The following is a 12,046-nucleotide window of genomic DNA, read 5'->3' on the forward strand; positions in this document are numbered from 1 at the left end:
AGAAGGTACACAACAATGCCAGATCCTATGGATTAATAGGAAGTACACAACAATGCCAGATCCTCTGGATTAATAGGAAGTACACAATAATGCCAGATCCTATGGATTAATAGGAAGTGCACAACAATGCCAGATCCTATGGAGTAATAGAAGGTACACAACAATGCCAGATCCTATGGATTAATAGGAAGTACACAACAATGCCAGATCCTATGGAGTAATACGAAGTGCACAACAATGCCAGATCCTATGGAGTAATACAAAGTACACAACAATGCCAGATCCTCTGGATTAATAGGAAGTGCACAACAATGCCAGATCCTATGGATTAATAGGAAGTGCACAACAATGCCAGATCCTATGGAGTAATACAAAGGACACAACAATGCCAGATCCTATGGATTAATAGGAAGTGCACAACAATGCCAGATCCTATGGAGTAATACGAAGTGCACAACAATGCCAGATCCTATGGAGTAATACAAAGTACACAACAATGCCAGATCCTCTGGATTAATAGGAAGTACACAACAATGCCAGATCCTATGGAGTAATAGAAGGTACACAACAATGCCAGATCCTATGGATTAATAGGAAGTACACAACAATGCCAGATCCTCTGGATTAATAGGAAGTGCACAACAATGCCAGATCCTATGGATTAATAGGAAGTGCACAACAATGCCAGATCCTATGGAGTCATACGAAGTGCACAACAATGCCAGATCCTATGGAGTAATACAAAGTACACAACAATGCCAGATCCTCTGGATTAATAGGAAGTACACAACAATGCCAGATCCTATGGAGTATTAGGAAGTGCACAACAATGCCAGATCCTATGGAGTATTAGGAAGTGCACAACAATGCCAGATCCTCTGGATTAATAGAAAGTACACAACAATGCCAGATCCTATGGATTAATAGGAAGTGCACAACAATGCCAGATCCTATGGATTAATAGGAAGTACACAACAATGCCAGATCCTATGGATTAATAGGAAGTGCACAACAATTCCAGATCCTATGGATTAATAGGAAGTGCACAACAATGCCAGATCCTATGGATTAATAGGAAGTACACAACAATGCCAGATCCTATGGAGTATTAGGAAGTGCACAACAATGCCAGATCCTATGGAGTAATACGAAGTGCACACCAATGCCAGATCCTATGGAGTAATACGAAGTGCACAACAATGCCAGATCCTATGGAGTAATACGAAGTGCACAACAATGCCAGATCCTATGGAGTAATACAAAGTACACAACAATGCCAGATCCTATGGATTAATAGGAAGTACACAACAATGCCAGATCCTATGGAGTATTAGGAAGTGCACAACAATGCCAGATCCTATGGAGTAATACGAAGTACACAACAATGCCAGATCCTATGGATTAATAGGAAGTACACAACAATGCCAGATCCTATGGAGTATTAGGAAGTGCACAACAATGCCAGATCCTATGGAGTAATATGAAGTGCACAACAATGCCAGATCCTATGGAGTAATACGAAGTGCACAACAATGCCAGATCCTATGGAGTAATACAAAGTACACAACAACGCTTTACCCGGAAAGAGTCATGCAAGGCAGTGACTTGAGATGTCTTGCGTTTCTCCAGGTTATTAAGCCACGCAGGAACATGCAAGGTGGCCTGGAGTGACGTGGGACATCTCATTTAGGATTGAAGGGACCCTGCATCGCCTTGAATAGAGCAGGGGCGATGCAAAACCTGGATAAATCCGTTCCTGGATGCCTAAATGACAATTAATCATGGTGCTCATTACCATGTGTCTGATGTTAAAATAAGTGCCACATGAGAAGCTGTTCCTGATGCGGTGTGTTCATTACTGTTGTTTTGCCAGTTGTGACCTCATCAAAATGCCTTTAGGAAACAAGATACCATGAGACAAAATAATGTATATTCCTATTTCTCACATTTTCCAGGGTGCCGCTCAGATATCTTGAGGTGCTGATAATAACATCACACCCTAAGTGCAAACCGCCTGTCTGGGGTTTGGCCTGATAAAGGAAGGGGTTTCCAATCTGCCAGGGGTGTTCCTAAAACAAGCCTGCAGTATGCATTGTTTAAGGATTGTTATCAGTCCACCCTTGTGCAACTTTTTTACATGTTAAACCAGAGATTTATACCTCAGAGTTCTTTATAATGCTGTGATACTCGCATAACACTAATAAAAGCACACATTTCCACGCAAAGTTCCACACTGCAACGGTGTGCACGACATGCACTAGGCAAAGGTCAAATCAATTTGCCCCCCCAAAATAAATAAATCACAGACAGAGTTTTATTCTCTTGGTTTCCAATATCTTTTATTCTTTAACCTTACCTCTCAGATTTTACCTCCTGCCTTCCTTTGAGTGCATCAAAGTATGCAAAGCATCAAATGTTAAAGTCAGCTAACACTAAAAAATGTGGTGCATATAAACATAAAGTGACTACCTTGGTGGGAATATGAGCTTTTTATTGTTTTACCTTAAAAAATGTGATAGGAAGACGGGTGGATACACTTTACAACTCGACTCTCAGTTTTCTTTTTTTTTTAGTTTAAAATAAAAAATTAAAAAAAGTTGAGGATAAGTTATTGTTACGAACTCTATGCCACTTCAACCCACTCTACTCTATCACAATACACAAGAATACTTTACAACACTCCACTCGACAACACTCCACTTCATGCTTAAACACATTTTTTATAAAAACAATAATTATATCAATAAAATTAAATAAAAGTTAAAGAATAATTATAGTTATCAATCATTCAATCAGTATTTGTAAAGCGCAGCACTGTCACCCCTGGGAGGTATCTGGGCACTGGGATGCGAGGTATCCATCAAAAAGTCAGGACTTGGGCTTCTTTCTGAAGTCTGCCGGGGAGTGTGCTGTTTGGAGGTGGAGGAGCAGGTCGTTCCAGGTCTTGGCAGCAATGTAGGTGAAGGTGCGGCCCCTGCTGCAGCTGTGAACAATGTGGTGGGTGGTCAAAAGAGCTAGTGAGGGAGAGCGCAAGTGTCTTGCAGGTAGATAGAAGTGGAGTCGGTGGTTGATGTAAGACGGTCCTTGACCGTGTAGGGCTTTGTAGGCATGCATGAGGATCTTGAACTGGCATCTCTTCTGTAAGGAGAGCCAGTGGAGATTTCCGAGATGGCTTGTGAGTTGGGTGCATTTGTAAAGGTCCAGTATGAGTCTGGCTGCAGCATTCTGTATGGTCTGTAGACTCCTGAGGAGCCAGGTAGAGATTCCGGCATAAAGTGTGTTGCCGTAGTCAGGCGGCTAGTGGCGAGGCCCTGAGTGAGGTTCTTTCTGATGTTGACTGGAATCCATCTGAAGATTCTGCAGAGCGTGCAGAGGGTGTGAAAGTAGGAGGAGGCCACTGCATTGACTTGGTCTTTCCTGGTCAGTTCAGTGTCGAGGATGCTGCCTAGATTTTGTGCATAATCTGTTGGCCTGGGTGTAGGATGGGTTCCGCTGGCCATCCGCTGTGGTTCCATAAGGATGTGTTGTTCCTGAAGATCAGCACATCTGTCTCATCAGAGCTGAGCTTGAGGCAATTGGCTCTCATACAGTTGGCTACATTGGTCATGGCATTGCATACGTTTGTTCTGGTGGTGGATGGGTCTTTGGTGAACAGGTGGATAAGTTGAGTGGCGTCTGCATAGGAAATTATGTTGAGGCCGTGGGATCTGGCAAATGTCTGCTAAGGGTGTCATGTAGCTGTTGAACAAGGTGGTGCTGAGGGATGATCCTTGGGGTATGCTGCTTACAATTCTCTTGGGTTCATACGAGAAGGGAGGCAACCAGACGCTCTGTGTTCATCCAGTAAGGAATGAGGCAATCTGCTTGAGGGCCTTTTGCTGTATGCCGATGTTGCAGAGTCTGTTGAGGAGGTGTGGTCGGATGTGATGTCAAATGCAGCCGAGAGGTTAAGGAGGATCAGATCTACAGTCTTCCCATTGTTTAGAAGGGTTCTGATGTCCTCTGTGGTAGCGTTCAGCGCAGTCTCTGAACTGTGGTTGGATCGAATCCTGATTGGGAGGTGTCAAGCAGGTAGTTTTGTTTCAGGTATCCAGTGAGCTGTTGGCCTTTTTGAGTACTTTGTCATGGTAACGGAGCAAGGAGATTGTTCCATAATATTTGAGTTTTCTGGGGTCAAAGCACGATTTCTTTAGGAGGGGTCTGACCTCTGAGTGTTTCCAGCTACCGGTGAAGGCTGATGTGGTGATGAAGGTGTTGATGATGCTGGTGATTTCCTTGCTGATTTGATTGGTTCTGAGGTTGAAATGTCAATTGCAACAGGGGTCAGTGGGTGCCCGAGAGTGGATGGATGACATGATGGCCATTGTGGTCTGTGCGGTCAGTGGAGACCATGTGGTGATCGTTTGGCTGGAGTGCGCTGGTTGGCCGAGACTGTTGATGTTGAGCACAGTGGGTTGGGCGTCAAAGTTGTTGGTGACGATCTTGCTGTGGTAGTCCGAGAGGGTGTAGGAGAGTTCTTGAGAGGGGTGTATTGTGTTCTATGTGGCTGCTGGGTTAGAGAATTTCTTAATTATTTTGTATAGTTATTTCATGGTGTAGGCTGCTGTATCGATGCAGGCTGTGATGGCTGCTCTCTTGGCTTCCTTGATGCTCAGGTGGCTCTGGTGGCTCTGTCGCAGGGGTTTCTGGAGGAGTACCATCATTTCTCAAGTCAGTAGCAGTTGGGCTTAGTGGTTCCGACCTCTGAGGTGTAACAGTTGGTTTGTTTTGAGATTTTGGTGTTTTTTGCTGGCTGTGTCGGGGTGACTCTTTTGATGCATTTGGTGATCCACGCAGAGAAGTTCTGAGTGGCCTGTTCTAGATCTGATGAGACATCAGGTTGGGTGTCGCAGAGGGCCTAACTCCACTGTGTCTCTGTTACCTTACGCCAGCTGCGGTGGGAGCTGTGATGCTTGCTGATGGTGTGCTGAGCACCGCAGGTGAAGTGAACAATAGCGTGGTCAGGCCAGATGAGTTCTGTGATATGGCTGAATTTGACTCTGTCTCTGAAGGTGGAGATGGGATTGAGTGTGTGCCTAACTTTGTGTGTGGGTTCAGTGACCAGTTGGGTGAGGCCAATGTTGTTCAGGTTCTCCAGTAGGGTGGTAGATTTAGCGCTGTTGGGCTCATCAATATAGAAATTGAGGTAGCTGAGTAGGACACAGTGGTAGTCGTTGGCTAGGGGGCGAAGAGGTTGGAAAGGGCATTGCAGAAAGCTGGTCAAGGTCCCGGGTGTCTGTATACGAGGGTGCCTCGTATTGTTGTCTTGGCATTGGTCTGTAGTTGGAAGTTGAGGTAATCTATGAGAGGTGTGTGGTCTCACTTTGGTGGCAATGAATCGGATGGTTTACTTGAAGATAATGGCAATGCCTCCACCGTGTTTGTTAGTGCAGTCGCAGTGTATCATCTTGTAGCAGTCAATCAATCAATCAATCAATCACAGACATTTATATAGCGCACTACTTACCCGGAGGGTCTCAAGGCGCTAGGGGGGGGGAGTGCTGCTACTGCTCGAATAGCCAGGTCTTGAGCTTCTTCCTGAAGGAGAGGTGGTCTTGGGTCAGGCGCAGGTCGGTCGGTAAGGAGTTCCAGGTCTTGGCGGCCAGGTAGGAGAAGGACCTTCCTCCTGTTGTCGTTCTCTGGATGCGGGGGACGGTGGCGAGGGCGTGGCTGGCTGAATGGAGTTGTCGTTTGGGAACGTGGAAATTGATGCGGTTGTTGAGGTAGCTGGGTCCTTGATCGTGTAGGGCTTTGTGTGCGTGGGTGAGGAGGCGGAAGGTGATTCTTTGCTGACGGGGAGCCAATGCAGGCCTCTCAGATGTCCGGAGATGTGGCTGTGTCGTGGGATGTCGAGGATGAGTCTGGCTGAGGCGTTCTGGATCCGCTGGAGTCTCTTCTGGAGCTTGGCGGTGGTTCCGGCGTAGAGGGCGTTGCCGTAGTCCAGTCGGCTGGTGACGAGGGCCTGGGTGACCATCTTCCTTGTCTCGGTGGGGATCCATCGGAAGATCTTCCGTAGCATGCGTAGGATGTTGAAGCATGACGAGGAGACGGCGTTGACTTGTCTGGTCATGGTGAGGGAGGAGTCCAAGATGAAGCCCAGGTTGCATGCGTGGTCTGTCGGTTTGGGTGCGCTGCCCAGGGCGGGGGGCCACCAGGAGTCGTCCCAGGCGGAGGGCGAGGAGCCCAGGATGAGGACTTCCGTCTTGTCTGAGTTCAGTTTCAGGCGGCTGGTCGTCATCCACTCGGCTACGTCTTTCATCCCTTCGCGAAGGTTGGCTCTGGCGGTGGCGGGGTCGTTGGTCAGGGAGAGGATCAGCTGGGTGTCGTCAGCGTAGGAGATGATGTTCAGGTTGTGTTGGCGTGCGATGGCCGCGAGGGGGCTCATGTAGACGTTGAAGAGGGTGGGGCTCAGCGAGGATCCTTGAGGGACGCCGCAGATGACTTCGGTGGCCTCTGACTTGTATGGTGGTAGGCGGACTCTCTGAGTTCTTCCGTCGAGGAAGGAGATGATCCAATCCAGTGCCTTCTCCTGGATTCCGACGTTGCTGAGACGCTGCACAAGGGTGCGGTGGCAGACAGTGTCAAAAGCTGCAGAGAGGTCTAGGAGGATGAGGGCCGCTGTTTCTCCGTTGTCCATCAGGGCTCGGATGTCATCGGTGGCAGCGATGAGGGCGGTCTCGGTGCTGTGGTTGGCTCTGAAGCTGGACTGTGAGGGGTCGAGGGATCCATTCGTCTCGAGGAAGGCGGCCAGCTGCTTGTTGACGGTCTTCTCGATGACTTTGGCTGGGAACGGGAGGAGCGAGATGGGGCGGTAATTCTTGAGTTCGGTGGGGTCAGCTGTAGGTTTCTTGAGTAGGGCGCTGAGTTCGGCGTGCTTCCAGCTCTCCGGGAAGGTGGCGGTGTCGAAGGAGGTGTTGATGATGTCCCGCAGGTGGGGTGCGATGACCGCGTCGGCTTTGTTGAAGATGTGGTGGGGGCAGGGGTCGGTCGGAGATCCGGGTTGGATGGAGTTCATCATGTGGATGGTGTCTTCGGTGCTGATCGGAGTCCAGGTGCGGAGGGTGGTGGTGGGGGGCGGAGGTTCGGTTGTGGCGTGCGTCGGTTGAGTGCTGAAGCTGTTGTGTATTTCCGCGATCTTGTTGTGGAAGTAGGAGGCGAGGGAGTTGCAGAGGTCTTGCGATGGGGTGATGTCGTTGTTTCCGGCGTTGGGGTTGGAGAGCTCTTTCACGATGTTGAAGAGTTCCTTGCTATTGTGTGCGTTGTTGTCTAGCCGGTCCTTGAATGTAGTTTTCTTGGTGGCGCGGATCAGTTGGTGGTGCTTCCGGGTGGCAAGCTTGAGGGCGGTCATGTTGTCCGGTGTTGGTTCCCTTCTCCAGGCTTTCTCGAGGGCTCGGCAGTTCTTCTTGGAGCTCTTGAGTTCGTCGGTGAACCAAGGGGCCTTCTTGCTGCCGGGTCTGTAAGGCGGGGTCCTCAGTGGGGCGAGTTCGTCCGCGCAGTTGTTGATCCACTTCGTGAGGTTGTCGGCGGCCTGGCTGGGGTTCGCTGAGCTGGCGGGGGGGTGCTGGCTCAGGGAAGCAGCGAGCTGGTCGGCTGTGATCTTGTTCCAGCTTCTTCGAGCAACCGGGTGCTGGTGGTGGTGGATCGTCGTTCTTCTGAAGGTGAAGTGGACGCAGCTGTGGTCCGTCCAGTGGAGTCCAGTGGCGTGGCTGAAGGCGATGTCTTTGCTGGATGAGAAGACGGCGTCGAGTGTGTGTCCGGCGAGGTGGGTGGGGGTGGATACCAGCTGCTTGAGTCCGAGGTTGGCGAGGTTGTCGAGCAGGGTGATGGTGTTGCGGTCGTTGTTGTTCTCCAGGTGGAAGGTGAGGTCCCCCAGGAGGATGTAGTCGGCGGAGGGGAGGGCATGCGGGCTGACGAAGTCGGCGATGTCCTCGCTGAATTGTGTGCGTGGTCCCGGGGGTCGGTAGATCAGGGTGCCTCTGAGGTTGGTCCTTGGGTCGGTGCGGATCTGGAAGTGTAGGTGTTCGGCGGTTTTCAGGGTGTCGTCGGCGTTGGTCGTGGTTTGAGGAGATTGCCATGGCCTATTTGAAGAGAGATCGGACTATGTGCATTGGAGAAGTTTGGGGTTGACCTTGGCCTTTAAGCGAGGTGTGGTGCGGGATCTTGTGTAGATTGGTGATCTTGTATTGCATGAGAAACAGCAATGGCAGCAGGTGAAGGGTCCTTTGGTTGCTTGTGGGGAGGCGGTGCAGACGTTGTTGTTTCGGTGTGTGAGGTCTAGGTTCAGGAGCTCCTCGGAAGTGTAGTGGAGGGTGACAGGAGGGTCAAGGCTTCTGGTGCTGGGCTCGATCCAGGCACCGACAGACATGCCTTTTGCCTGCTGTGCAGCTGTACTGCGGCCTCCATTAAGTAGGTCCTGGGGGGAGGGCCACGTTCTGGTTGGCAGAAGAAGGGAAATGGCAGAAGGAGTAAAACGGTGGGAAGAATGAAGAAATGAGCAGAAAAAGGCAAAATAGAGCAGAAAAAGGCAAACTAGAGTGTAGAAAAACAGAGCACAGAAAAACAAGCAGAAAAAGCAGCAGAAAATAAAATAGAAGGCAAGAAACAAGCAGACGAGGTTCAAGCATAGGGCAAGTGGAGGGTAGCAGGTCTACAAGGCAGTAGTGGACTGCCGAAGAGCTGGACGGGAGTACTGTTGCAGAAGGAGCTGGCATGAGGATCTGCTCCTTAATTTATTATTTAAAACATAATTTAATATAACTTAATTTACTATTTCTAAGCAAAATATACCTAACATACACAAACATAAGAAATTCAAATGTTTTGGTTGCAAGTTAAAGTTAATTTGCACCCCGCCCAAACAGTACCATACTTCACAGACCTCTGTACCCAGTGTTGTGAATTCACTGGTCAGACTACAGTCTTCTAATGAAAGCCACAAGTGCCCAAATTTTAATATTCTCATAAGCACACTGCCCATCAGGGAGTTCTGTCCCCAGTGTGAGGCTGGTTCTGAGCCTTACTCAGTGCTGAGCCACTGAAGGGTGAACCAGTAACTTACAGTCTCTGTACGTCCTTTCTCTGACCCTCAGTGGATGCATTACGAGGCAGGTTGCAGTGTCCTTATTGTTGGAGGCTGCTTCTGCTTTGCCTCCTGCCTCTCCCTCAGTTATAGCCACTGATGTAAAGATGAACATTAGAGTCAGAGGCTGCCCCTAAGGTAAGTCTTCAGGACATACGTACAGAACATTGTCAGAGGATGGGGATAGCCATTCTGCTCCGTCTGTAAATTTTAATCCCCAAATCCAGTATCCCAAAGCCCACACATCTTAAGCAAAAGAGCATGCACACATCTGTGCACCATAGTGCAAAGGTTGTCTGGTGCACTAGGCAGCTTTTAAGAGCTTCAGTGCAGAGGAGGACAGCAGTAGTAGGCCATTTTAAATTATTTGTTTGGTTGGTCTGTTGCGCTGCGCTAAAAATAATATATCTACCCTCACCCCCCGCCCCCGAGTATTCTATCGCCTCAGTCATTCGTGCAATGCTGGACTTTTTTATGGCTTTTCTATGTGGCTGAAGGTAGTACAGATATTGCAGTGAGGAGAAGAATGTGACGTTTCCCATTTCTTACCTTTGCAGGTGGTCGTATGTTGCCTGATCTCCATGCTTTAATGCCTGCAAACAAAAGAGACAGTATTAAGACACCTTCAGAAGATACATGCCTGGATTGTACTGAGATGAGCAGTCTCACTCTGACTTTTGTTTTGAGGCATTTATTTTGCTTGTTTCCTCCGTTCTATTTGCTATATCGTTTCTCTTAAGTTATTGTTATGTTATGTTATTGTATTCCTGAAGTAAATGAGAGAAGGCTTGTATATCACACGTCACTGAATAGGTGTGATTTCAGTGAGTGGATGAACAGTGGACTGGAATCTCCTACGGTCCTTGATCATAGGCTTCTACCAGCATCAGGACAAAGTGAGGACAGACCCTCTGTGTGGATACGGCCCTCTACCTGGTTTATAAAGCCGTTCATTGAGCTCATCTCAAACTCATGACTAGATAACCCTTTGTCTGAGTAGGAGTCCACGCTCTACTACCATACAATGGAGATCCATCTGTTAGCTGGGATACATCTCATTGAAGATGTCATCTTGTGGAACATCTCACCTCTGAACATGCATGAGGTATGGTCCACGCTGTAGTTCCCTACAGCAGAAATCCAAATGTAAGCAGCTTTTAGTGAAGATAGCCATCTTGTGGAACATTTCACATCTAAGTGTACAACTGGTGCAGTCAACACTCTACTCCCCTACAGCAGAGACCCAACTGTAAGGCCGGATGCTTCTCAGGGAAGGTTGTCATATTATTCGACATCTCACCTTTGAGCGCACACTTGGTGCCATTTCTTTGCTAGTTTCCAAAGATCTTAATTCAGGTCTGGTAATATTTAGCCCTACCTATAAACAGTCCCTCTTTTATTCCTACAGGCCGGTAATATTTAGCTCTTCCTATAATCAGTCCTTCTTTTTATTCTGACAGGCCAGTAATATTTAGCTCTGCCTATAAACAGTCCCTCTTTTCATTCCTACAGGCCGGTAATATTTAGCTCTTCCTATAAACAGTCCCTATTTTTTAATTTTTTATTGGTTTCAAAAGTAACAATAAACATTACAGCATATAAGAGGCAGAGCAGACAAGGGAAGACATCGAGGCAGATAGGTACATAAATTCTGCAAATCAAACAGACGTCAGGTGATGCTCGATTTGACCATGGTGTAATGCCAGGCTTGTAGATGTCTCTTGTGATGAGGTACTGAAATTGTATAAGTAAACACCCCAACCAAAATTCCCGCCCCAATCCCCTACCCCTCCCCCTTTCCCACTCCACCCAGTGTGCCAGATCCATGAAACTAACATAGCTGTGATCATATAGCAGAGGGTGCAATCACCCAGATGTGCCTGGGGAGTCATGTGTGTGCTCTGTGAGTCGCAATATGCGGAGGTATCTAGGACATGTGACCTCGTTGAATTCCCTGGATAACAGAGACAGCAATGGAAGCCACACCTTCCGATAAGCAGCCGTGGAATGTGTGAGCGTGGCCTGGATGCGTTCCATTCCCAAAGTAAACCATATTTTATGCAGCCACCCCATGTGAGTGGGCTTGGTGTTGGAACCCCAGAGGGACAGAATGTGCTGTGTAGCAGCCTGCATGGAAATCCCCATCTGGCGGCCTCTGGGGGGTTTTAGGGGGAAAGTGAGTGCGTTGGGCAGACCCAGGATGGTGTATGCAGGGAATCTAGGGATTTCAGTGTCAAATGTTGAGTCTATGTCGGCCAGGACTGTCTTCCAGTATTCCTGGATTTCCTTGCATTCCCAGAGGAGGTGAGTTAAGGTGCCAGTTTCTCCGCATCCTCTCCAGCATAGCGCACTACGTGTGGGGTTACTTTTATGGAGCCGGGCTGGGGTAAGGTGCCAGTGTATAGATAGCTTCGTCACCGCTTCCCTGCTTGCAGTGTTTCGTGTGGTGTGAGAGGCTCTGTAGTACACAGCGCTCCATTCCTTGGGTGATAGGGTCTGCCCCAGTTCCGCCTCCCATCTTTTTTGATAAGCTGTCTTGCCTGGAGGGGCAGGAGGTGTGAGCATCTTGTAAAGTTCTGTGATAAGATGTTTGTCCGATTCCTTTGTTACGAGCCACTTTTCAAAGACCGTCATGGGCCTGCTGACTAGAGGGGCAACGTCTGGGGGTGTGAGCCAGTGCCTAATTTGGAAATATTGAAATAAGTGTGGGGAGGCAACGTCGTAGCCCTGAATTATGTCCGGTAGGGTAAGGAAACCTTGCAAATCAAAGAAATGGCCGGCAGAGAGGCAGCTGACGCCGCGCCATTGCAAGAACGCCCGGGGGTCATTACCAGGCGGAAAGTCAGGATTGTCCAAAATGGGGGTGAGTGGAGAGGGGAAGGTGGTAAGCCCTCTTTTGACCGCCACCGCGTCCCAGATCCGCATGAC

The 12,046-nt window shown here is 48.7% G+C and overlaps 1 protein-coding gene across 4 annotated transcripts in view; it reads right to left on the minus strand.

The window, feature by feature from the left end:
* The window catches only part of LOC147706611 (uncharacterized), an 89,363-nt gene that overhangs the window by 8,202 nt on the left and 69,115 nt on the right, over window positions 1-12,046 (minus strand). For all 4 annotated transcript variants that reach the window (XM_086933097.1, XM_086933099.1, XM_086933098.1 and 1 more), the window contains one exon: window positions 9,668-9,711. In XM_086933097.1, the coding sequence (XP_086789223.1) occupies window positions 9,668-9,711 (44 nt within the window). The remainder of the gene's footprint in view (window positions 1-9,667; window positions 9,712-12,046) is intronic.

The sequence above is a fragment of the Lissotriton vulgaris genome, chromosome 7 (assembly GCF_964263255.1).
Source record: "Lissotriton vulgaris chromosome 7, aLisVul1.2, whole genome shotgun sequence".
Taxonomy (NCBI): domain Eukaryota; kingdom Metazoa; phylum Chordata; class Amphibia; order Caudata; family Salamandridae; genus Lissotriton; species Lissotriton vulgaris.